Source organism: Emys orbicularis, chromosome 14, assembly GCF_028017835.1.
Source record: "Emys orbicularis isolate rEmyOrb1 chromosome 14, rEmyOrb1.hap1, whole genome shotgun sequence".
Classification (NCBI taxonomy): Eukaryota; Metazoa; Chordata; order Testudines; family Emydidae; genus Emys; species Emys orbicularis.
The window spans coordinates 10,820,651-10,848,304 of NC_088696.1; the positions used below are offsets into that span (position 1 = coordinate 10,820,651).

Consider the following 27,654-nt stretch of genomic DNA (forward strand, 5'->3'; position numbering starts at 1 on the left):
CCATTCCAATTCACAGGCCCAGAAGGAGCATAGCCTATACTGACAACTGGAACCTAGCTGCCACGCCCCCCAGGAGTTTTTGCTATGGCTTGTTTTCCTGTTTCATTTAGGTCTGTTTACAAATCTGATCCTGTGACCAACGTGTTCAATGAAGTCCAGATACATTTTCCCTCTGGTTGGAGTAAACCATATGGATAGACAGTTCCTCAGTTTGTACACAAAGCATAGAGTTATGCACACACACTCACAAATGGACCCACACATTTAGCAGCTGCAATAGAGGCCCTTTGAAAAATCACTCCCTTAACGCAGACTATGAATTTAACACTGGTATGTAGGCCAGATATCAGCATCATAAATGTGAGATCTAGACACAACTCTCCAGCATTCTCGTTCAGAAATGCTTTGCTGATGTGTTAATCAGCATTTCGCCCATTCACTAATACAGCGCAGTCCTTCCAGAATCATCGGTGAATGATCTGTAGCTATCTGCTTATTAATTACTTCTTTCCCGCTGTGGCATCAGCTTTAATGGTCAATACAAGAGCACAATCTACTCCAATTGTAGCAGAACGCAAGGGGAGAACAATAAAGAAGGGAGAATACATCTCACATACCACGTTTTGGCTCTTCACAATGATGAGTCATGGCCTTAGTGCTATATACACAGGCCGATGAAGTATTCCAAATCAGTGATTTAAATACACTTTTCATTTTAATTAAATTTATACAAATGAAAAAGCCCAACAGCAGCCACTCTGGCTTGCAAAGCATTTTGAAGATATTGGAAAATAAAAAGAAACAGGGGGAAAAAACCCCCACCCTGGATACTAAAGATATTTCAGATTTTAGAGGGGAGTAAGTGCCTTTAGATTTGAAAGCTCTTTGGAGCAGCCCTTTAGGGCTTCTAAATTACTGAGCACATTGTCATCATTTAATTATTATCATTATAGTCTTTTTTTTGGAAACATAACATGATGCTCCCATAGAGATTTTAATTTCACTTATTTATTTAATGGTTCTCTATAGTTTCCCTGGCTACAGCACTGAATAAAATCTAATCTTTCTAGGCTGATCAGTCAGCCCGATAACCCTAAACTACTAATTTCTGGCTAATTATGCACAGTGAGCAAAGCATCCTAAACAAAGCAAGCTTAGCAAAGAGTTTTCGACACTGACATTTTACACTTCTGTCCTAGGAAATAAGCAAATTAAATTCAAAGCAGAAACCAGAGGATGACAGACCAACAGAAAGCAACCAGCTGGGCCATCCCATGCATCCACTCCTCCCCCAACATTCGGCTCTTCTTCCCTTCATCACCCCCACTCAGAAGGCTTACAGCAATGTGGCTTCAAAGGGCAGGTGCTGCAGTCTGAAGGGGAGCTGCTGCAGAGAACCGTACTGTTCGGTGGGACGACCTTACCACGCAAACCCTTCTGCAGCCGTCAAATTCTCCCGTGCAGATATAAATAAATCAGAAATGGTTTCCATTCAGATGTGAAGCCGTATATAGGAGAAGAAAGAGGGAACTGAACATCCTGCCACGCAAGAGAGACCTACAACAATTGCTGCTGATGCCAGCCGGACAGCGATCAAAAGGAAGCTTCGAGGTTAGGCTACCTCTGCACACACGCCGTGACAGCTGCAAGCGAAGAATCCAAAGGGCTCTGTATCGGCTCCAGCTTTCCAGGACAAAGGGGTTTAATGTGCTCACATGACGCACTGCTGTCTTTAAACAATGTTAAAGGATTTCTGAACGATGGTGGGAAATCAAAAACAGCAGCATCCCCGAGAGGCTTGAACTCTGCTACTCTGAACCTTTGTCCATGGTTACACTGCTGCTTTTGTCAGCATAATGTTATTTACTGTTGAGCAGCTCACTGAAAGCCTCAATTAAAGTCTGAAACCCATCAGCTGGTTACCAGAGCAATTTGGTTTGCATCAGCGAGCACTCGGCCAAAGCTAAGCCATCTGTCCTCTTACCTGCACTGACTCGTGAGCAAGCGATAACTAGCACTTGGGGGGTGGTGGGGGGGAGGGGGGGAGACGGGAGGCTGTGGCTGAGGACCAAGAGCAGAAACAGGTCCATTTAAGGATGCAAAATGTGCATGTGTTTGGATGCAAAATGTGCTTCTAATTAACAACCCCCCCTTGCAATCCAGGTAATGTTCGTGTCACATTTAGGTAGTTTGTCCTCCCCCCATGTGGCACGGCCCTTTAAGAGTTTGGGGGTGCCTGATACACAAAGCCTCTGGAGATATGGGGGGAGAAGAAAGGGGATCCCAAGAAGAAATAGCATTCAGAAGGAATCCTGTTCCTGTGTCTTTAAAAGCCTGGAACCTCACAGAGAGGGCAGGGCAAGGCTCCCCTCTCCCCCAGACAGTAAGGAATGAGCTGGGAGAAGGGGCCAGCATCAATGCTGCCCCCTCCCTCATAGAAGGGCAGATGCCTGCCGACACTGTGGGAAGCAAGAAGCCTGCTGTGGGGTCCTGAGACAGCAGGGAGCAGACACCAGCAGAAGGCTGCCAAACCCGCAGAGCCTGTGAATTAAGTGGTGGCAGCTGGGGGAGATAAAGTACCACCCAACTCCAGGAGGAGAGCTGTGGCTCCTGCGATAAGGAGAAGACGGAGACGGAGATGTACGTTGCTATCCAGAACCAGGAGAGCTGGGAACAACCTAGATGACAGGCTTCAGAGAAACCTCGAGAGCCAGAAGCACCTTTTGTTTATTTGGGACTTTTTGTTATGGCCCTTTTTGGTATAAGTAATAAACAAGCCCTATGAAGGGTATTATCGAATCAAATGTCAAGAGTGCCTGAAATGGCGTTATTGACTACCTGAGAAGGGAAACTGAGCGAGGGAAGACACACAGCTCCATACTAACTCAGCAGAGAGTACTACAGGGCAGGCATGCCCTAGGACCGCCCAATCCCGCAAAGCTTCACTGGCATGAGCAACTCTTCACAGATAATGGAGCTATTTGCATCAGTGAGGCTTTGCCGAGTGGGCCTGAGCTTTGCAGAATGTTTATGGATCCTCATCCTGAGCAAGGACCAACCCCCTGATAGGCCATAGCAGATGCCCTGTGGAAATAGTTGCACTGTGTTGCCAGTCATGCAGACAGATTCAGGTCTATCCTGTCTAGGCTTTTTCATAAAAAAAGAAAAACCCATTCAGTAGGGATGTCCTCAAAAGAAATCACATCTCAGACGACGACGCACACAAACACGCCACAGCAGACTGCACACTGTGACCCTACTGGCTGTTGCCCAACCAGAACCACAAAGCTTTCTAATGCTATTCCAGAATTTTTCTGTAACAACTTTTTTAAATAAAGCTGTTCCACTTGAAGCGGAAGTGGAGGGAAGCACAAGGAAAACATAATAATGCTTTGCATTTATAGGGCACCTTTCATCCAAGGATCTCAAATAACTTCCATTAATGAAGCCTCGCAGCCCGCCCCCAAGAGTCCAGTAAGCCTTATTCCCATTTTGCTGTGGGAGAAACTGATACTCTCATAGGTTGTGACACACACCGTGACTCTGTGGCAGACACAGGACTAGAACGCATGACTTCTGATTCACACTCTTCTTCTACCACCAGTAGATCACACTGCTCGCACACAGAGAGCTGGGGACAAAAGGTTCAGAATGGGAGAACCCAGGACACAGAAGGTTTAAAAAAAAAAAAAATCCTATACATAATGAAGTTATATGCCCTGAGCCTAATCCTTCCGCCCTTGCTCACTGGAACACTCCCAGCCTCTGGTTGACAATAATGGGACCATTCACATAAGTAAGGGCTGTAAGATCCGAGTCTAAATGCACATAAATGAAAAGAATAATCTCTTCCTGGGGTTCTGATGTCTCTAGATCCCCCAAGGAGACATTACCCTTGGTATGATGATGATGAGAAGATGTTGGTCTCCACTGTGCCCAAAATCCCATTCCGCTTGCTCACTGCTTTTACAGTCCGGGAAACATTCTCAGTTCTTGACAGCCAATTTCCCTCAGGGACCCGAGGCATTTTTGTGGTCTTAATAAAGAATAAAGAAAAAAACAAAACCACAACTTGGAGTGTCCTCTTAAATTCTAGCACTCGGACTCCAACCATTACAGGATTTCAGCTGGGATCATCTTTCCCCTCTCTCTGCTCGACTGCAGGTGAGCTAATTGCTCATTTCTGCAGACGCACTAACAGTACACCATGGCTTCCCCAGGGCTGTGTGCGCCAGAAATTACTGATTTATTGCTCAGCTGAGAAAGGCAGTTCCAGCAAATGGGAAAATGGCAAGCTCCTTCCCAGCTCACTGCAGGCCAGCGCTAAGCCAGGCAACGTTTACAGTTCTATTCTGACGGCAAGATGGAACAGTTATAAACTGAGGCTGCATTTCCAAGGTGCAAATGACTCAGGTTTGTGGAATGCACAACACAGAAACTGTCACACTGCATCAACCAATGGACCAACTTCTGAACAGCTCCATGTAAAGTGCTGCACAGGTAAGTCATTCGCAGTGTACAACACACACATTTTATTTGTTTTACTAAACCCAAGAACCTATTCTTGAGTGCCATCTACTGCCCCTTAATCTATTAACTAAATATAGAAGTGTTTTCACACACACACACACACACATATATATATACACATATACACACACACACACACACAGGCTTAAAGCATCCAGTCCAGTATCCTGTCTCTGACAGTGGGTGACACCAGCTGCTTCAAAAGAAGGTGCAAGAAATTCTATAATACGTAGTTAAGGTATAACTGACCCTAAGGAAACTTTCTTCCTGACCTCCAAGAGTTAGAGGTTGGCTGAAGCCATGGAGAGCGTTTTCTGGTAGACTTTTTTTTTTTTTTTTTGGCAAACAAAGCTCATATCAACAGCATTTGCTGGCTCCAGTCCTGGGCCCTAATCCTGCAAAGGAATCGGCTTGCCTGGAGCCCATTCCAGTCAATGGGACAGTGCATGGGTACATATCCTTTTGCAAAATCAGGGCCTTATATACTGACATGACTGAAGCCATAACCCCTTCATAACTGTCTGGATGCCCTACCTATGAAGCACCCGTGACTTATGGCTCTCTGGGGCAGCTCTGTTTGCATCAGCAACATCATTTAACACTTTGCTCCAAAACATGAGTTTTCTTCATTTAAATTTTGCCCAACCCTAAACATTGAAGAATGCCAATTCCCACCCACCACGTAGGAATGCATGCTTGGGGTAGGCTGGGCAACGGTGACTAAATTCCCACAAATAACCAAATACCAAAGAAATGCATTGGGAGAGAGAGGGGAGCTTTTGGAGCTAGGGATTCCCTGAACCTCCCAAACTATTTCTTGAGGTTTGCAAAGCCAGTCTGGGTTTGTATAAAACGTTGTATCCTTTTTTCTCTCATGGCGAGTCCACTTTTTCAAAATCTTGATTTTAAACTTGATTAAAAATAGAGTCTCCTGATTATTTACATTACATTAGATTGGGGCCCTGTTGTGCCAGGCACTGTACAAACACATACACACTGAAAGACAGTCCCTGCCCTGAACAGTCTACGGCCTTAACAGACAAAGGGAGGGGTGAAAAAACCAAGGCAGAGAGGTGGAGTGACTTGGCCAAGGTGTCACAGTGAGTCAGTAGCAGAGCTGGGAACAGAACACAGGGCTCTTCCCTCCTAGGTCTGTGCTCTAGACATTAGACCATGCTGCCGCTTTAGTCCAGTGCTCTGTACTAAGTACAAGAGAAGCCTCACACATCTGAGCTAGGATGGCAAAAGTAGGTGGGATATATACAGCATCAGCTGCATTTTCCCTTCAGAATCTCTCTCCCCCCCCATTCTTCCCCCTTTTCTACCCAGTCTATCTGGATTTGTTTTCCACTATGCCCCACTCTCCCCGTCTTTTCACTGGGCTCTTTCTCTCTTCCCCTCCCCCAGTCTCTGCTAAGCACACATTTATTACAAAAAACCCCAAACTTCCAAAGCAGAACACTCCACCGCACACACTTCTCCCCCTGGGGAACGGATGCAACAACACACACATGACATGTGTTAGTCACGTTGCTTAATACTCTCTGCGTGAGTACTACGGTGATGAGCGCGGCATAAGCACCTATACCAAATCGAACAGAACAAGAACCCGAGGACAGCTGAACCTGTGCTGAACTTCCAGAGCCATGAAGTTTAGGCAGGTTCAGCATTAGGTGAAAGAGTTCAGCTGTGGTTAATGAACAAGCTGGACTATGAAACAGACGCTCCCCATTGACGTCAGGGCTCATCTTTCCTTGAGATCCTGTGCTGGAAAAATGAAAGAGCGAAGATGGTTTCACTGCTGCTCAGGCCAATACAGACAAGAAAAGGAGACGGGAAAGGAGTGCTGGCACATAGGTAGCACTCTCATCAATCCATGTGCCCCTGGATGGCAGCTGAGTCCAAGTGCACCACAGCAGGGTTATGCTGAGGGAAGCTTAGTAACAACTTCACTACTCACAGAGCGACCACCCCTCCTCCTTCACACAGCAGTGGCTTCAGCTACTCAGCCAACGGTGTGTCCTGTCCTCTCAGATGAAGCAAGGCTGCTCTGGGAACGAAGGAGCAATGGCCAAAAACCACCCATGGGAAACACACACAAAGTGACTAGATCGCCTGTACAACAGCAAAACATCACGGGGGCCAGTTCCTCTCTAGTGCTGTTTGTGTAGGCTGTGACCACTTGAACCACTGTCTCCCACCTGTGCACCATAAGAATACATGCAGAACACTAACCTAATACTTCTGCTCTCTCCTGGGAGCAGCCCCTGATTGCTTCCCTGTTTCCCAATCTCATCTGTCCTCTCATAAAGCCAGAGAATCACATCACCACTCACATGCTCTCTGTGCAACCAATGGTATTTTACAAACAGACAGTGTCCTTCTCCCCATGGATCCTAAAGTGCTTGACAAATTACAGCCACAAAGGCCACCACCAGCCTGCAGCCACCTCTGCTAAGAAGATGGCAACCAACCTGTACGCAAGAGCATGGGAAATGAGGGGAATTTAATACAAAGAGACAGAGGCCAAGAAAAAGAGTCCCATGGGGACTTTAAAGATCCATAAAGGACAAGCAGGATTTTGTTTTTTTTATGGACTGTACTATGGTTTCGTATGAAAAGCCCTTACATTCAAAACCATTTGGGACTCAATATTATAGACCTTGGAAAGTTGAAGTAAACTGCTACCTTGCTGGGATTTGAACTCATATATTCTACCACCGGCCTCTAACATTCCCTATTTTAACTTGCACTGATTTGATTCCACTGTGTCCAATACGGAAGTGTATTTTTAGCATGCTGCATTCAAAAACTCCAACGTGGGGGGTCTGTACTGTACCTTCTCACCTCTGCGTATGGGAAAGCCCTCTGGCCAGTAAATCCCTCGTAGCCTAATATCATGATGGAACAGAAACATAGCTGGCAGATCCTGAGCCAGACCTCCCCGGTCTGGGCATTCGAGATGCTGTTCAGTAACGATCTAACACAGAAGGCCAATTGTGGCTCCAGCTGCACTTTGCATGGACTATGCGGTTACTATCGTAATCAGACCTGTCCACAGGGGAGATGTTTTCTGGCAAGGCTGACCTTAATGCATTCCCCGAAACCCTCCATCCCCGCTTCCATTTCCTTTTGGCAAATGCTCCCATTCTACAGGCCTCAGTTCCAGCACCAGCTTTACACTTCAGGTTGGCAAAACATCAGTTTTCATCCTGCTCACAGCAACGGCTGTCCCATATTTTTCATATTACGGTGCCAAGCAAGGCTTTGTTTTTTAATGTTGCTTTGGCTATGCGGAATTTCACTGCTACTGCGGAATACGTTTCTAGCAGAAACCTAGAGAACCCCAGGGCTGCAATAACCATTCGCACAGGAACAGCTGGACCCTTGGGTTGCAAATTCCATGTAATCTTTCCCATAAGAAAAAGTGACATTGACCATGTTTTCCCATATTTTTTAAATGCAAGACAGAGAGGGCCAGATTCACCAGTCCTATGGCAGCAGCCAAGGGTCCGTGACACCTTGCAATAGGGGTAGTTGGGTGAGGTTACTGCTGCTGCAACCTTCCCTTGGGGTTTTCAGGAGACGAGGACAGCTTCAAGCTTATGGCCAGATCTCTGTGGAAAACCACCCCACAGAGGTTGCTGGATGCACAAAATCAGATCATCTCCCAGCCGTCCTGCCAAGCCTGCACCATCTGCTTTAAAGGCTGCACTGGCCTCCCAGAGTACATCGACACTCGCAGTGGCGTGTAGAGTGCAGCCATTGCGCGCCCGACTAGCATGGGTAGAAATCACCATGTAGATGGTGAGGCATGGTGCAGGTGAGCAGAGCGCCCTACGAGCCTGCACCCTAGGGTATGTACCCTCCACAGCTCTCTACACACCCACCACTGCCCAGCTCTTTTTAGCAGTGTAGTGTCCCTCTGCTTCAGCCTTTCCCTGCTGCCTCCTGCCTGCCTGAACCTTTCACTCCCACATTTAGTTACACCTCGCAGCGAGCATGGATGCGGCCTGCCTTGCACCGAGGTGTGTAGCTACGTACACCCCACATGCTATTGCAAGTGTAGACAAGGTCTTACTCATCCCAGTAGAGGGGAGGTTTCAACCACTTTCTGGCCCTGCAATTTCCTCCTGAGGCAGATCCCATTATTGCCTACTGCAGGGTACTTGAACCTTCCTGTGAAGCATCTGGTGCTGCACTAGGGTCCTCACAGGATACTGGACTAGATGGGTCATTGGTCTGATCCAGTCTGGCACATCCTGTGTTTCCCTGATGGACTTCCCACCATTGGGGGATACTCTGTTATTGCCATACAGTGCCCATGTTCTAAGCTCTGGGCCAGTCACAGATGGACAGTTATGTACTGTAGCTAAAAGAGAGATCAGACTATCAGCTAGGTATGTAAATTATAAATTACACCCAGATCCAGAGGGTCAACAGGCTAAAGGCAATGCATGGGAATGACAGTCTTCAAGTAATGCGACACAAGAGGCAGTGAGTTATGATGGAGTTACAGCACAGGTCAGGAAGTGAACGCGAGACATAAAACACGGCGACTGTAACCAGCGAGGAGCATTAACTCCAGCTGCCGGTACAGTCTTACTGCTCCCCAGAAAGGGAACTCACAACGCAAACAGCCCGATCCATAGAGACACCAGGCATTACTGACTGGGATACAGAACACAGCTGACACCAAGTCGAAGAGTGTCACTGGTATCCAGCTTTCTAATGCCGCTTCATCATATCACACCCCCCCCCCCGCTGCCTGTGTCTGTGGAGTCTGGTCGGCGATATCCACAAGCTACCAGCCTGATGTGGGAATGAGGGACTTACGCGCTAGAAAAACGGGATAACATGGCCTGATCATTACTGCACTTTGACCAGTTTTTCCAAGTAGAAGACTGCATCCAGGCCACTGGGGAGCATAGCCAGATAGCATCCCTGCTGCAGAAAAACCCACTGGCTCTGGCTTTGCACACTTCAGATTCCACGCTATGAGGTGGAATCCAGTCGTCGCCTGGGAAACAGGATGCTGTGCCAACGGCAAGACTGCAAAATAAATGCCAATCATTCCAGGAGGCTAAAGATTCAGCTGGGAAAGGAATGAGACCCCCTCACCACCTGAGAAAGCTCCCTAAATTAGCACTAAGCACTCTCTAATACTGCATATTTCGCTAACCGATAACGAGAGCCTCCAAAGGAGAATCCATGTCAGCGCTATTTCCTAGTCTAAGGGAGCACTGGCAGATCAGGTGGCAGCCAGCAGCATGCAAAGCAGTTACATTTCCCAGATATACAAGCCAGATTTAAGGGACACACTTGTCACCCCCCTTTTTTCCTTTTATTCTCCATAATGTGCAGCAGCCCCTCCCCCAAACTCTCTCCTGGCCCCCACTCTGTCTCACCTCCTGCAGAAGCTTGGAAATAGAAATGCATATACTTACCTATTTTGTTCCCCCCCCTCCTTGGCAAATGTATTTTTTTGCTGTGTTTCTAGCTCTGCACCACCATAAATGGCTTTGAAATTGACTTCTCTCTCATGTGCACCTGCATCATCAATGTCGTCAGCAGGAGAGATGTGCACGGCTCAAGGAACGTGTTTGTGTCAGAAAGCGGCTGCTGTTGCAGAGGCCTTAGGGAGAGCTCAGATACTGTATACTGATGTGATACTCACAAGCATCTTAAAAGGAACTTCGGAAAAGCAGTCTAGTCCTTACTACAGAGCACTGTATTGCCGTTTCCTTTCTCACAAAGAGAAGGATCGGATTTCAGAGCAGTATTCACCTCTGAAATGATTCCAGTGCTTAACTCAGTTTTTTACCCCTCAGCTCACTGCACAAGATCAGCATAAAACCTGAGATTTCACTGAATCTACTGCAATTTTTTCTCCCTTATATAAATGCTGCTTGACATGGCAAGATAAACCAATATTTCAAGGGCCTAATTCTGCATTCATTTTGCACCTAAAACTCCTGTTGTGATCCTGGGAATTTTGGGGTGCACAAAGAATGCATCCTTAGGGTCAATGTCAGTCTTACTTTTAAAGCTAAGCTGGTTTAAGTAAATCACCCTCGGCAATTCCTTTGTTCTTGATGCATCTTACCTTTGCAAGGGTCGCTTAAGTGTAATCTAGTATTCTCATTTCAAACAGAACTGTACAAAGCACCTGAAAATATGCTGCAGTGAATAATAATGACACGCTGGCCACTAGGGTCGAATAGATTTAAACAGCTTTTGCTGTCGGTATTTTCTCGTTCTTATTTTAGTTTTTAAAAATGCTACTCTTCAAAAACGAAGGACATTTAAATGACAAACAAGCTGAGTGTCTGGAAATTATTACAGGAGAGAGAACAGATAATAAATATGGCAACGTGCAGCACATTTCATTCCATTCGGTTTGGTGGATGTTAAAGGTAATTGCTACAATCCTTTAAGCGGGCATGCTGCGCGCTGATTTTACACTGGACACAGCAATTTTATTGTGATGAATTCAAGACACATGATGATGAGAAAAATATGAAAAGAAAAGGAGGAAAATTTAAATTATTCTTGTCCTTCTGGACCTGTGTGGCTACCTGGGCTAGGAAGGATCTGTTCCTGCAGCCAGCAAAGCCAACTGCAAGACTCCCACTGATCTTAGTGGTGCAGTATTGGGCTCTAAGGCTGCTGCTCCTACAAGGTACCAAACACCTTTCAACTCCCATGAGCTTCAGTAGGAGAGAGTGCTCAGCACCTTGCAGGATCAGGCCCTCCCTAAGAGAAATTCTGGCTGTCAAACTTCCGAGACAGATTTACATGACTGATTTTATCAAGAGATAGGACTGTGACAGGCTACCACAAATGTGCCAAGACCATGATGCCAATGAATGCTACCAGATGTGGGTATCACACAACACTGCAAACACTCAGACATTTTCGATCCAGGCAAGCGGGTTGGACAGAGTTATTTATTCTAAGATATTTGAGCTTCATGTGACATGAGACAATAAAACCCCAAGTTAAAAAGTCCTGTGGCGCAGGGTTTTAGAAGGCCTAGATTGTTCCTGGAGATGGCTATACAAGAAGGGCTGTATACTGAACTGCTCTACCAGCCTGCTCCAGGGAAAATGTATTCTGCCCCTGAAATCACCATTGATGACACACTGCTTAATGCAGTAGAAAAATGATGCTATCTAATAAAGCCACAATTAATGATGAAATCACACAGCATATTTCTAAAGCCAGTTCTACTTATGGTCGCCGTTGTCGCCGTCTGTGGGATGTCAGAAGCATTCAATTTCACACCAAGATTAGCGTCTATTGTGCAATCACGTTAAGCTCTTCTCTATGGCTGCGAAACATGGACACTCTACAGCAGGCCCTTGAACCAACTAGAGCATTTTCACATGTGCTGTGTCTCCTCTGTAACATCAAGTTTTCAGACAAGATCCCAAACATCGAAGTTCTAGACCAGTGCTATATGACTAGCATTGAATCCCTAATAACACAGGAGCAACTTTGCTGGGCTGATATGGATCGATGATACGCGAACATCTATACCGCAATTGTAGCCCGAGCTCCACAAGCCCCTGTCAGCTGACCAGGGCCAGCTGTAGGTGTTTAATTGCAGCATAGGCATATCCTTATTGGCCTGTCAGTCTCAAGAGTCATTTAGAGAGCAATGAGGGAAGGAATCTTTCCCTACTACAGAGCTGGAAAGGCAGCTGGTCTAGAGACTAGCAAGAGAGATTTCACCTATCCCCAGAGGTAAGGTGGGAATTTCAATCAGAGCAGATAAGGACACTTTCTAATCCTCCGTAGAAAAGAGAAAGGGGTTTAGGGAAACTCATTATCCTGGGAAACATCTTAATTCTGTTCAGTACAATTCTTGAAAAAGCCTCAGCAGGAAGATGAGTTTGACTGAGGAGCAGCGAGCTTTGTGAGAAAGTACAGTCCAAGATTAAATCACGGGTTCTCGCATCCAGTGGCTCATGTGAGAAAGACAAGTGACAGTTACACCTCATAGAATCTCCCTGAAGATCTCCAATGCTTTCCCAAAAGAGACCTCATCGACGCTAGGGAATTTAGCTCTCCTGAGACACGTTCTACTTTAGGAACCCAAGGGGAGGTTGCATTTTATTACAGTTATAAAAGAGGAACTGAAAGAGTACTTTGCAAACCTGCTGAGACATAGGGTCACTGTGACCTGGAAGACAGAACTGCTTAGAATTAGTCATCAAGTGAGTACAGGAGAACTGTGCAACATCAATTCTCCAGCAGGAGTCGGAGCAAAGCAGCAGCGCGCCCCAGCTGTCCATCGCTCCGCTATTCCAAAAGAGCAATGGAGAACATACAGTTGCCAGGCTACAAACAGAGGATCAAGGCAGAGCCCTAAGAGCATAATAAAAGCCTCTGTGTTTATTTTGGGAGGGTGAGGGGGGGGTCAGCTGTACTTTGTTTGGTCATTATATATATACACACCACTGCAAACTTGCCTTGAATTGGCTTAAATTAGGACATAGATATAAGGTAATAACTACCTGTGCTTTGTCTCCACTAGGATTTCAAAGCAAAATCACTAACGCATGTGAGCTACCTTGCTGTAAACGCACACCTTTGGGGGCAGTGAAGACATAGCCTAAGTGAGACTTCTGCTCTGGTGGGGACAGTGTCATCCACAGTAAGAGTGATCTCAACCCTGTGCATTGACTGTGGAAGCGATTTTGCTCCAAGTGCATAAATCACTCCCTTTGTGCCAGTTCTTAAAAAGCTGCGAGGCCTCATGGAAAACACTACAGGAGTCTCCTTTTAGAAACAATTCTGCTAACCTGCCAGCTGTTTTTTTGTTTTTCCACTTGGTTTCTTAAAGAGCTCATCCTCACCTTGCAGTTACTCTCAATCTGAGAGCAACGGTCTCTGCTTCTGACACCCCGGTCACCCTCAGCAAACGACCGCAAACTCAGAAACAGAAGGTCAAGGCCAAGAGTCTCCAAGGAACTGGCAATATTGGATGACTGGCTTTTGTGTTAGGTGGGGCGCAATGAGTCGCAGGAACAGAGAAACTCTAAATATCTCCTGTGCTCATGAAAATGCCCTGAGCAACAGAAAATTGGGGGTGGGGTTCTAAATATACCAAAAACATATGCTATGCAAGTAGAATGTTTTCTAATTAACTTTTTTTTTTCCAGGAGGTGGCCCTTTAATTCATAGACGTGGTGGTAACATCAATCACAGTGGAAGGAGAACAGGGGAATGCTACCACAGAGCCTCACGCAGGCAGAGGGGGCAGCAAAGAGATGGCATTTCCATTCAAATGGAAACATAAAAATGAATGTTAAGTCCCAGCAGCAAGAGGGTTTGGAGCTGGAGAGGCAGCGTTGCCTCATCCTGAGAGAAAGGCATCGGGAGTCCAAGGCTACTGAGGTTTAGTCTCCGTTCTGCTGGGAACAAAGCCACGTACACTGAAAGGCTCTTACTGGCATAAAATGCAGCAGCCTGTCTGCTTAACACACTCATCTCCACGAACAAATCACCCTCATGCCTCACTCTCTATTGGTTGCTTACTAAATTCAGAGTCCACGTCAAGATCCTAGATATTCAAAGCCTTACGTGGGATTGGCTCCAGGTAACTAAGAAGTCACCTCTCTCTCTGTGGTCCCCCATAATAGATACCTGTATATTTCACTGGAAGGGGCAGGAAACAAAATTTTCTAAGGGCTGGACCTAGAGTATGGAACTCACGCCCATAAGACATAAGAATGACCACAGGGCCTCCTCACTTCCAGAACTAGAGGCAAAACTAACGTACTCAATTTAGCTTTCCCGCAATAAATTATTCATGTGCTCACAAAGACACAGACGAGGCCTTCTCCTCTTTCCTCCTCTACCTTTATGTCTATTAGTTACTGAAAACTTGCTGAAGAAAAAGAAGTGTCAAGTTCTCTGTTTTATCAGATGCCTAAGATATTCCTACAAGGAAAACAAGGAAATGGTCATGACACATTTGTTCTGTCTTCATACTGAAATGTGGTGTCTGCTGCAGCGAAGACTGGAGGCAATAGTGGAAAACCCACCCAAGAGAATGGCTGAAATCCAGGAAGGATTCCAAGGAACAAGCAGCTCTTTGAATAGGTTTGATATGAAGTGCGTCACATGGTTTTTTAATGCATTATCACATGATGCCAGAGCTTCCTCTCTCAGATCATTTGCCAGGAGATTAACCGATGTCCCCATGCCACTTTCAGTGATGGAGCTATTTAGCCATCACCTCTGGTAAGTTTTCTGATCTTGTGGTTTCGATATACTTTTTACCCAGATTTAAGCCTGTGAAATCCTTTGATGCTATCATTTAAATTCTATATAAACCTCACTCCCGCAACAGCGCTATTTTTAACCATTACCATAGTGACAATGCCGTAAGGTGTTTCACACGAGGCTACACCACACTTTTCAGAACAGTGTCTCTCAACTTAACCTTCGCTGTTTGCGATATAAAAATACTGAACTTCCATTGCTAGGGCCAGATTCCAATACCTTTACTCTTTGGGCATAATTCAGTGGGGCCACTAGTGGAGTAAAGTGCTATTCATCATGCACAGGGGTATCAGAATCTGGTCCCTAGCAATTCACACTGAGTAGTACCTTACACAATGAATGGTTCCATTGAAATGTGGAATAAAGTACTATCCATAGGGAGTAAAGAGGTAGCAATTGGACCCAAAGGGACAAGAGAAATACTCATTAATCAGTGGGCCGTTGTCAGCTGATATTTGACCCAAAATACAGGTTTGGTTAAAAACAAAAATTCTCACAATGGAGACCAAGAGTTCCAAGTCTGTACTTGAGTTCTGGGGGAAAATGTTTATTTTAAATGTTATAACCCAAACACTGCAGCATTGTGCCAGTTCCTAGTGCATGAAAACCGAACTATGAATTTGGAAAGGAATATAAACAAAAGTGAAATTGACCAGTCTATTTTCACTATCCAGGCAGAGAGAAATGTAAAAAGTAAACAGCATGATTTGCGGAAAGCAAATTAAGGGCCACTTGCTAGCATGAGTGGATGAGCTACACGTCTGGTGCTTCCAGCTTGCAGAGGCACAAGGGGGCAATGCCCAGCCCAAGTCATGCTTCCCACTCTACCACAGAAGACCCAGTATGGTGCTTTTTGCAATGGCAGCTCAGGAGACTAACCATAATCCTATCAGGTCTGCAACCAGCATTCTTAATGCCAGTTTAAAGAACATGAATGGCTACATCCCAGGATGGTGATGGTCACTCTTTACCCATGAGAGCAATTAAAATGCAACCAAACCCCATAAAACCTTTTGATGTGCATCTTTTCCCCTCCTGTGTAAATCTCCATCCTGTCCTCTGGAAAACCAGTTTCCCACTGGAAAGATCTATCTTGATTCAGTGCAATTTTGTATTCCTCAATCAAGCATTTCATTAACAACAATATTAAAAATGAGTATTGTGATAGTGACCAAAGCCCTCTATCAGGATTGGGGTCCCAAAATGCTAGCTGCTGTACAAAAACAGAGCGAGAGAGAGAAAGAGAGAGAGAGAGAGACCTGGTCCTTGCTCTGAAGAGCTTGTTATATGCAAGAAATACAGAGTAAGAGACAGATAACATATAAGGAAAATGCCAAAGATCCATATCTTGTTATTTATATTTGCCCCATATGAAGCCTTTCTTTATTTTCCTCAGCCAATATGATGGACACAGCTGAACTCTCATGCCCTTTGTCCACCCTGCCTACCTCAATGAAATACATTCAGGTTTAAGCATGAGGGGAAAGGGGAATAAAAGCAGCCAGTCAGATGATACAGAATATTTATTCCGCCCCCTCCCCCCGCAGTAAAAGGGGCTTCCACAGATTTTAACACTGACTGTCATGAGACCAAAGCTGGGCGTGAAGTTAAACCACTGGACTGGGAACTTAGGAGACCCGGATTCAGTTCCTATCTCTGACACAGACTTCCTGTGGAATTTAGGGCAAGTCACTTAGCTTCTCTGTTCCCCAACCGTAAAATAGGGACACTATACTTCCTTTCAGTTTTGTCTATTTAGACAGTAAGCTCTTCAGGGAAGGAAAGGTATGTACAGTGCCTAATAAAATGGAGTCCTGAATTCAGCTGAGACTGATCTCCAGGTACTACCACGATACAGAGAACATATAATGATAGTAAGGCTTCCCAGCGGAGAACTACTTTAGACATTTGCATCTGGGTTCTCCAGACTTGCAGAAATTTTTAGAGCTATATTACTGATGAGTGCGCTGGCATCAAGGTACCGTACCAAAGTATCATCCAGCAGGGCCACCAACCTATTGTAAAACAGACGCAGATATTACCCTACCAACCGGACCGTGGTGAACACCACCATTCTGAATCACCAGGCTTCCCATTTCTTTGCGGGTTCCCTCCAGATCTGCTTAGTCACCATACCAAGCAACTTTCCACATGAAATGTAAGTTGACAGCTGAGTCAGAGTTACAGGTGGTAGCAGAAGTGAGCTGACAAATCTGTATCAGCAGCCGCAGGGGCAGATTCTGTAGCTGCTCTCGGAGATGCTCAACGTAATCCTGTATAAAAGGGTGGCTTGCCCCTTTTTGGGGCTAGAGGCCTGGGGCCAACCAACCCTAGTTACAAAGTAGGCACACCTGAGCAGGCCTTAGATGATTCCCCTATAACAGCAGCAGGAAGCTGCGGGGATGGGGGAGAAGTGAGAGAGAGAGAGAGAGAGAGATATGTTCAGGGAGAAACAACCAGAGGAAGCTGGAGTAGAGACTGCAGAAGAGCTGCAGCAAGCAAGCAGGAGACCTTTGGCTACGGGAAAGGTTTGAGCCTGGAAGCCAGAAGGCTAAAGAAAGCTAAGGACAAGGGAAGGCAGGCTCCCCAGGTATAAGACGGAAAAGACTCCAGCCAGGTAGGGCCTGGGAGGGGCCTGCCAAAGCAAGAAAGGCCCCAGGCAGATAAGCCAGGGAGTAGAAATAGAAATTTTGCCAGAGTTTTAAATGGGGTTTGGAATTTTATTTTGAGTTTATTTTGTGTTAATAAACCCAGACCCCAAGGAGGGGTATTTCTGGCCACAAATAACCTATGGGTAAAGTTTATTGAGGAGTCCAAAAGGGGAAATTGAGGCGGGGGGGCCACCTGCAGGGTCACCTTGTGACCCCCAGGGGGCACCTGGGAGGAGGCCACTCATTGATATCCTGCCTTTGCCCTTGCTTCTATTGTGAGTTCACTTGAACTGCCAAATACGTTCCAAGGTAAACAGCATAATGTTAGTGGGTGTTTTTCCTCTGAAAAGTTAAGCAACCAAAACATTAAAAACAACTATATTCCAGCAAACAGGAATATGTTAGCACAAAGTACATGGGCAATGATTTAAGCTCTGCCATTGTTCCGTGGAAACGAATTGCTTCCTATTCCTGGCAAAGGGAAGGCCTTTCAAATCAAGATAATGTTTTATTCTATTTAAAAAGAACTTTAAAAAAAAAGCAGCAGAGGAGAAAAATAAATCCTTCTATACAGCAAATGTCCACTGAGGTTAAATTACTCAACGTTTCCCAGAATGAGAGGCTTGCTTGCAAGCACCGGAAAGTTTACGAAGCTCATCCTTAAGATCAGCTCCTACAGAGCAAAGTTGTCTCCATATCGCTGGAAGATGTATGAGCGAAACAAGCCATCCTAGCTACGGTTTTTCTTTGCTGTTTAAATCTTCAGGGCTAGATTGTACCTTTACCATCTGCCCTGTGAATGGGGCAGGGTACCGCTGAGCCGCACCAAGAGCGGACCAGAGACATAGCGAGCATCTGATTAATTCTACCCTCGGAGGAGGTAATCTGCTGGCCCAAACCACCAGCCTCAGCTCTCCTGGCAGGCACATTGGGTGGGGTGGGAGAATCCACCTAGTCTTTGCCCCTCTTGCTCACTCCTTGCCCATCAATGCCGGAGGGGAAGTCGTAGCACATGGAACCTTCATGCTGTGCCCCATGATGCCCCCATATTCTACTGCAGGGCTGCATAAGCAGCACGATAATCTTGCCTTCGAGGCTAACTTTGCATCAGTCATACACTAAAATATTGGTAAAAGGAAGACGAGGCACAGTTAAGTGGCAAAAGCAGAAGAGCCTTGGCTTAGCACAGCCTTTGCACACAATGTTATTTGTCACCTAAATGGACATGGACAACAGATAGAATATTCTGCATGGTCATGATCTGGGAGAGGGTTAATAACTTCTTAACATTTGGATCTTGCTGCTGAGAACTTGGATCCGTTCGAAGAATGGGCTTGATCCTGCAAGGTGCTGAACACCCGGGCCTCAATCCAGCAAAGCACTAGAATTCAATGGGATCATTCAAACAGTAAGACTACTAAACATGAGTAAGATTGGCAGAATCTGGCCCGTTAGCTGTAGAGCATTGAGGTATCACCGCATGAAATCCGATACGGACCTGCGAATCATGGTCATCACATAACACAGCCAAGCAGACTCAAAATATTGCAAAGATGCATTTACTTCACTTGTTCCTCCCATTAATTTCTTTAACATCCTCAAAAGATTGTCCATGTGTACAATTTATTAACGGGAGAGAAAACATTAATAGTTTACATTTACATAGCACTTTCCAGCTCAGGATCTAAAAGGATTAAATATGCCTCACACTACAGCTGTAAGGTAGATATTAGTATATCCACATAGGTAAATCAAAGCATAAAATTTAAAAGTGATTTATCCCTAAATTTTCCTTTCTCTGTTTTATTCCCTTACTCCTAATCACCCATTTGTACTGCCCTGTACAATTCGTCTGTAAGTAGCTGGTAAAAGAAGTCTGTAACTGTACAAAACACAAGAGTAATCTAAATTTCCCTGGGTAACTATTTTTCACAATCCATGCTATCCAAAAATGCCTACACCAAAGCAATTCTATGGGAAGGACTTCCATTTATTTTCACATGCACTTGTTGTGGGCAGAATGGAATCTTGATAAGCGACCAAGTAAGAAGTCAACCTGTCGGACTGCACTGGAATGTTTCCAAAGAAAAGTCCTTTGCTGATCTCTCCGTTCCAAAAAAACACACAGGAAAGTTATTGTTTCACACCGTGGGGTTTATACACATAACCACCCCATTCATTCTCAAGTAAATGTCTTCATGGTCAATTTGGACCTGTAACAGAATTCATCCACCGTCCTTCAAAAAGTCACATTTTGGTGGTTGGGAATGATCTGTTTTTGACATATTATAGTGTAATTTGTTTAATAATCTCATAATTGATCAACCTCATTTCCAATGAACATGAAAAATTACCCAAGATTCTTGAATGAACACCACCCAAGGCTGCAAGTAATTCCAAATCATTTAAAAGCATGAAACAGATAGATAAGCAGACTGATGCTACTTGCAATGAATAGGCAACTTTAAAAGGTACCCTTGGCCCAGTTTCACATGAGTAAATAAAATCAAGTACCCGGGTAGCCTAGAATATCTCAAGATTAGGCTGTCTGCCTTATTGTAAATTTCTATATATCTACTAGATTCTTTGGCACAGAAACAAGTGGGCTCAGTTACTGTACCACCTGAAAATGTGTTTGATATATACTGCATGGAGGCTACCACAGGCTGATAGTGCTAGGTTATCACAAGCTGCTCAGTTTGTGGCCTTGTTAGGGTGTAGGGTTTCTGGAGAGAAAAGACCCTTCTCTTTAGACAGAGGACATGGCTGCAATAGGGCGTGAAGAAAGACAGAAAAAAAAGAAGAAGTAATCACCTAAACCTCAACTGGAAGGGACTTTTCTTCATTTGAATAAATTGAGCCTAACCACTAGGGATGAAGAAACGATGCATCTGACCTCCTGGGTCAAGACGAGGTCAAGTCACTTAATTTTTTGCTGTGGCCCTTCTTGGCATTTGCACTTCCACAGCACCATCCATGCATGGCTCACAGGGCATACAAGCAGGGGGAAAGGGCACTTCAAAGTTACAATTATTAAGGTTACAAGGAAAATAGTGAATGCAAAACCTACCTTCCACTGCAAAGAATGAAACCACTGATCCCTCAGGTAACTGTTTGCAGCCTGCAATTAAAAACAAAACACACACAAATGGAACCATTAGATTCTGTTAAAGCTCTGGAACATTGAGCCAAACACAAGCGAATCACGTGTTCTTTAAAACCCTCCAAGCAGCGCACGATTGCGTGGATTTGAAACCACTGACCTGGGTTCTCTGCTCTAGAATTACCAGCTTCAACCCACGCCCTTCATGAAAGTGGAGGAGAGTTTTAAAAATCTACCAAAGACATGGGTTTGCATTATCATCCATTTATTTTAACAGGCAGCAGTGACAAAGACATTATTACATCTTCTTTAAATTTAAAATATTAAATATTTAACTTAAAAAAACCCTAAAAAGTATTAACTTCAGCTGATCCAAAACCCTTTGAGGTCGATGGAAAGATTCCCATTAACTTCAATGGGCTTTTGATGAAGCCTATGACAACTATAGGCCACTAGTCCTCTATATCAGATCACCACCCTGGATTAAAATGCTGACAATATTTTGCAGATATCTTCATTTATGCACCATCCTCCCTTGTTTTCCGTTCCCCAGCTGCAATCTAGCTACTTGAGTATTGTCTTGGCAACAATGACAATAGAATGCAATGAAAACGTTACGAAAACACACACGCAGTTTACAGCATCTGCATAAACGCTGCAATAGTCATTCTCAATATAACATGTGCACCAGTTTTTGTCCATATTAAGCAGAACTGCTAAAAATTCCTTGTGTTCAGCTAAGGTCGCAGCCAATAAGGAAATAGTTCAATGCTCCCAAAGGTCACAGCCTTGATACCAAAAATTATAAAAGCAGCTACCACTGACGTAAATCCATTAAGTGCACAGAAAAGCATACATGCCTTTCCAGGGCTCTCTGTACATTAGAAATATTTTGTGTGGGTTTGCTTTTCCAGCTCCATCTCATTTCTTTTCAGCTGCTAGGGCTTTTTCCTTACAATTAGGGATGTTTTAAATAGTAGTGAAAATAATAGCATGATCAATGCTAGTCCTGTGTAAGTAAACGGCAAGGCTCTTCACTGGATAAAAATGCATCTCCTTTCAGAGGGGCTTGTGTCCTGCAATGGCAAATTTCCTACAAACTATTTCCCGTGCACCTGAACAAAAGTTAAAAGCATCTTGTAATTATTTCTCCCCTTCCCCACCTTTTTGGATAAGCGTTAAAACCTAGAACGCACAATTAACTTTATTCCAAGCTAAAGGTAACTAATGGTAACCAGAGCTGCAAAAGTTAAAGTTAGTCTGGGTACCAAATATGCCTCTAAACTCAGGGTCTGATCCTGATATCACTGGGAAAAATCAGACATGTCTCACTAACTCCAATGGAGTAACACTGTTATAACAGCAACATATTATCAGAATCAGCTGCTCACCTAATGCACAGTGGATCATCAAACAAAGCGGGTTTCAAAGAGACTAGGCATATTATCTACTGGCCCCGTTGATCTGGCTGGAAAACGGAATGCCCATTCTGCCAGAAATTCTGACATTTAAAAATCTGCTTATTTCAAATCAGAATGAAAAAACTAAAATTTTGAAATTTTTCATGGAATGGAAATACTAAAAAATACCATCTAAACACTTAATTTTGATAGTATTGAATCATTTCATTTAGGTAATGTCACAACATTATATTACATATAACACTGTAGCGGGGCAGTTACCCCGCTCCTGAGAGTAAAGGCTAGGCTGATGGGGAAACAGCCACAGCTGGGGCCATGCCCCAATCAGGCCACACCTGGCCCTGTTATAAGGGCTCAGGGAGGAGCTGGGTGAGTCTCTCTCTCTCTCTGGAGAGAGAAGGACCTAGCTGCCTGGAGGAGTAAGGGTACCTGAGGCTGAGCAGTGCTGGGGAAGGACAAAGGAGCTGGCAACTCCCCAGGCTGAGGCCTTGGGTAAGGCCTAAGCAGGTACTGGAGCTGGAGAGGGGAAGCCCAGGGACAGGCAGAGGCAGTTGGTCCAACCCCCTTGCAAGTGATGAGTGGCCATTTCGGACTGCAGTTTGCCCCAGGGAAAGGGGGCTGGATGATGACTGGCAGTAGCCACTGAGGCAAGGTGGAGATAGAGGGTTGGGGGGTTCCCCAGGGAGGGGAGACCCAAAGCAGGGGTACTGCAGAGGACAGAACCCCGAGGTAAAGGGCACCAGGGTCCGTGAGGGACACAGGGGCCCTAAGGCAGGTGAGACACTGGCCTGCAGAGGGCGATCTGGGCTAGACAAGAGCTAATTCCCAAGACGACCAGCAGGAGGCACCGCCGCTCTGGTGAGTCTCAATTCTCTACAAACACCTATTACAATTAATATTTTAATATAATAACAATTTTAAATGAAATGAATCCAAATGATAAAAATCTAGACAACACGTTCTGACAATATCAAATGAAAAAGAAAAAAAAAGTCAAATCTGTTTCAATTTTTCCTATTGAATATTTTGTCAAAATACACATGTTCCAACAAAACATTTAGATTTTGATTAAACTGCATTTTCTGACCAAAAACTGTTCTGTGGAAAAATTTTCAACCAGCTCTAGCTGACTAGACATATTGATGGCCATGTACTCCTGAGGACTGAAGTTCAAAACTGCCCAAAACCTTCGTGTCTTGTTATAACAAAAGCCAGCTACAGTGCCAGAAAGTCTGTCTGCCTGAAGAAGGAAGAGGCAATCCTGGTCTTGAATTCCACCGCGCTGTTCTGGCCCTGAATGTAAGAAGACATGCTATATGAAGACACCAACAGAGAGCCACAGGTGTTCAGCAAAACAAAAACCTATAGTATAGAACTGTCTGGCACAGGTACTCCCATCAGGTACCACTCTGGACTAGGAAACACACTGGGAGATGAGAAAACAGCAGCAATAGAATTTCAAGAACAAAACCAAAAGTGACCTAGAATAAAGCACAAAAATACGTTGATAAATTGAAATGATCACTGTTCCCTCCTAGGCCCTTGATTAAAATAGTAACATTCCTGCAGTACCTTCTGTCCAATCACTTTACAAATAGTAATTAAGCAAGCCTCATACCCCAGAACTAGCAGCAGAGCTAAGAGCAGAACCTAGGGGTCCTGGCTCCCAGCCCCTTGCACTAACCACTAGACTAGACTAATATTTCCTCTCCAAGAAGCCAAACATTTGTGTTCTGAAAGCAATACTTTGCTATATGGACCCTGCCCATGCTGAAACCAAGGACTGATCCCCCAGGCTTCCTTGATCCTAATTGATTAATTAAGCTCAATATTCCAGCCAGCAAGCAAGTTCTTATTTTCTGTAGATTTGAGAATGTGTGTAGCAGCATACAAAGGCTCAAGTGCATGCTATATGTCCATCAGATCTGAAGTTTCCTAAAGGAAAATCAAATACTAGCTGAGCATGTAAAAGTTCTATTAAATTACCAGCAAACAAACTTTCTAGATAGCTATTGTTTTTACACTGATAACAACAACATACACTGGTTTCTAATACTACTAATTATTAATAGGGAACTGCAGGACTCTTTCTCCTTAAAAGGGCAATGTCAGCCTATTTTAGGTCCTAGATTTGATCTATGATGTGATCTGAGCCAAACGTAGGTGCTTGACCATTTGCATTAAAGGAAAATCACCATTAGCCATTAACTACCCTTCATTTTCCAGACATTGGAGAGCACAAGACCATCATAAACACCTAGAAAATCAATATAAGCAAGTGGGTTTTATGACCAACATTGCTCCTCCTGGAGCCTAGATATAACAGGGGGTAGGCACTTAGAACAACCTCTCATTCCGGTTTTTATAGACAGAGTACACACAACAAGAAATAAAGAAAAGGCTGAGAAAATACTTGACCCACAAAAACTGGAGGAAAAACCCAATGACATGGACTGCTAAATGTAAGAGTGCAAAACCAACAGAGGAAGAATTTATATTCAAATTTGAGAGGGGAAACACAACAGAATTTTTTAAGAAAGTAGATCCAGCGATGTGCCTAAACTGCAAGCTTAGATTCCAAACTTTGTGCAGCATTTAAATACGGTGTTTTAGTTTAACCTATTATATATAGAGAGGCCATCAGCAACATCTGCATTTGGATCTACATCTGAATTTGGAGTTTAAACAGCTCCAGAATTTGGGACTTTCTGGATTTGGGTTGAGACCACTTCTAAGAAAAACTACTACAAAGAAGATGATAGTAAACACAAAAGCAGAAAACAAACCTTTAGGAAATTTCGGCAGGTCTACCACTGATCAGGAATGAATGGTATCAGGACCTTATCAAGTCAATGCTTGTATCCCAGAAGCTCACTCTCCAAAGTGCTACGCCTGGCTAGATCAAATTTAGTAAGCTTAACCACTGTTATCTTGCTGGGGCTGTTCTGACACTAACACTCTCTTTCCCATACTAGGCAAGACCGGACAGGCTATAAAGCTTAATCCTCCCAGTACATGCTTCCTCCTGCGTATTTCCAGAGAACTGCTAAACCACAGTTATGTCCAGGAAATGTTGGAACTTTGGCAGAGGTATGAAATTGCTCACTGTTGCAAAACATTTTCTTCTTTTAGGCTGATATTGAAGAAAGGGTAACTGGGCCTAGGTGATACTTATCAGGTTGAATAAAAGTTCTACAAGACACAGAGGTAACAGCAATATCTTTTATGACTCAGGTGTTTATCTAGTTGTTTGCCTGGGCAAATACCTTCTTTGTGTGAACAGTCACAGTAAGTGTTTGTGCATGCATTCTCTGCAGTTGAGAAAAATCAGTCCCCCAAAGTGTGTTTCTATCACATGAAAGCTTTGATGCTATGGTTCCATTGAATATCTAAGTCAGGTTTGCTCTGGTCCAGAATGACATCAGCATGTATCTTCAAACATTAAGTTATTGATTTTTAATTGTTTTTGCTAGCGCAAAACATGCACAAACACGCACGCAACATGCACAATTTCCTTGCCTCCTCTGTGCTTTTGTTTGCCATCCGTCAAATGGGTACAGCAATATTTTTCTACCTCACAGGGATATCAAGAGGCTTAATTAATGTTACTGAAGCATTCTGAAAATCCTTGAAGTTTATGATTAGTTTATTATTATTATTAGGTCCCTCCTCTCCCTTAATGGACCTCGTTTTGATCTCTACACTCAGGTAAAGCAGAATAGTTGAAGACCGACAACTCCGTAGGAGATTCCTTATGCATTTTTGGGCCAAACCCCCAATGAGTAAAAATCAGCATAGTTCCATTTCACGAGCTTGTCGTCCATGAGTAAAGTCACCCACATGCTTATGTGTTTGCCAGACTGGGATTTAGCTCAAAACAAAATCCTTGACTTAGTGAATCAGCTCCTAGGCCAATTTACACTAGCTGAGGATATGACCCATAACTTTCATTCGGCTTTAGGATACAATAAAGAGGCAAGACTGAGCCATCACAGACTTTAAAACTTTATTTTTAAAAGTCATGTTTTAATTAGCTATTTTAGCTGCACTGTAGAAGTTTTTCTTATTATCTCTGTCTCATCTGTACAGCCAGTGCTGTTCTGCACCGGTTATTTAAAAAGGGACATTACCAGTTTCGAAGAACTACATTTCTGTCTGGCAATGTTTTAGCTACCATTTTCACATTTAGCCTTTAAGATTAACATGAATTAAAGATAAAAGAAACAGAATAATTCCCATATTTTTAGTTTGTGCGTTTGGCAGCACTTTGCATATAGTTGGTTTCACTATTTCCCCTTCATAGTCAGTTAGAACCCAAGGCAGCAGTGAGCTCTGTGCATTAGTCCCACATGACCATGCAGATCCCCATTAGTTTCTGTGAAGTTTGGTGCAGGGGTCTGGCTGTTGGGAGCTTATTGCATCCAGGACTGAAGCCTCAATTGGTCAGCATCCCCATTTCAAAGAACAGAGGACAGAGAAACAATTTGGAAAATGTGAATGTAAGACCCTAAAAACAGAGCAGCAGCCTGTGTAGGACCCGAAACTCTTTGTAACTATTTTATTTTATTATTATGACGACAATGAACAGGTAGAACACTGAAATCACTGGAGCTATGACAACTGACATCAGCTGAGAATCTTCTTCTCTATCTGAAAGTCAACGTCTATCAATGCCATTTTGCCAACAGCTCTATTGCACTAACTTATCCTATCACACTGAAGTGTCACACTCTGCTGATCTCTGCATTATTCAAGAAATGACTTGTCCAGATAACAAAATGTTATAACAACAATTCTCCTTATTACAGTGCCCTTTCTGTACACCATCCTAAAGAACTCCCCAGTCAGCAGCAGTCCTGGGGGAAAAAAAAAAATCAGCTGACAATACAAAGTGGGGTTTCATGATCTGGGTTCTGTTGTAATTCTTCCCAGGCTCTGACTTTATTCTGTATTTCTCTCTCTCAGTATGTTTTCCTACATTTTGTCTGTACTCTCCTCCAACTGGTAAGACTATAACTGTACTGCAGGCTTCTCTGCACCAATGGTCACACTAAAAGCCAATTTTAATACAATGGAGGGATGAAACCCAGATTCTTCATGCAAAACTCAAGTCAAAAGACCTTTCACCAGGGAACAAAATCCTCCCTTCCAACTCAGAGTCAGAGTGCAGGAAAGTAGCACAACCAGACCCCGGTCACTACTACAACCTGTGTACAATCCCTGCCTCCTCCCCCCATGCATGGGAAGGGTGAGCAGTGCACCGACATCATTTGCAGATCCAGGTGCCAGACTCTTTCACTCCCATTGCCCAACTAACAACCTCACATACAGATGGGAGTGAACTGCTCCGGAACCTCTTCTCCCTAGTCTCCCTGCCTAGTAGAGCCACAGTGGTTCTGCTGAATTCTGGGCCTTCCATGAGCCCAAGCATATCACCCCAAGGATACTGAATGGATTTGCTACTAAACAAAACCCAGACTCTGAAAGGGAGAATTATATCTGGACTAATAGGCTTGCTAAACTAAAAACAGGTACCAAGAAAAGCATATGGATTAAGGAAACAACAGGCAAAGGCATTCCCAATCCAGCGGAAATATTTGCCTTGGGGACTCCCTGACAAAACACTGAGCTCACGTAGGAGCTGAATATGTGC

General features: G+C 44.2%; 1 protein-coding gene across 2 annotated transcripts in view; it reads right to left on the minus strand.

Annotated features, from left to right (window-relative positions):
• CMIP (c-Maf inducing protein) overlaps positions 1 to 27,654 on the minus strand; it is a 173,473-nt gene that overhangs the window by 41,951 nt on the left and 103,868 nt on the right. For both annotated transcript variants that reach the window (XM_065416378.1, XM_065416377.1), the window contains exon 3: positions 20,548 to 20,598. In XM_065416378.1, the coding sequence (XP_065272450.1) occupies positions 20,548 to 20,598 (51 nt within the window). The remainder of the gene's footprint in view (positions 1 to 20,547; positions 20,599 to 27,654) is intronic.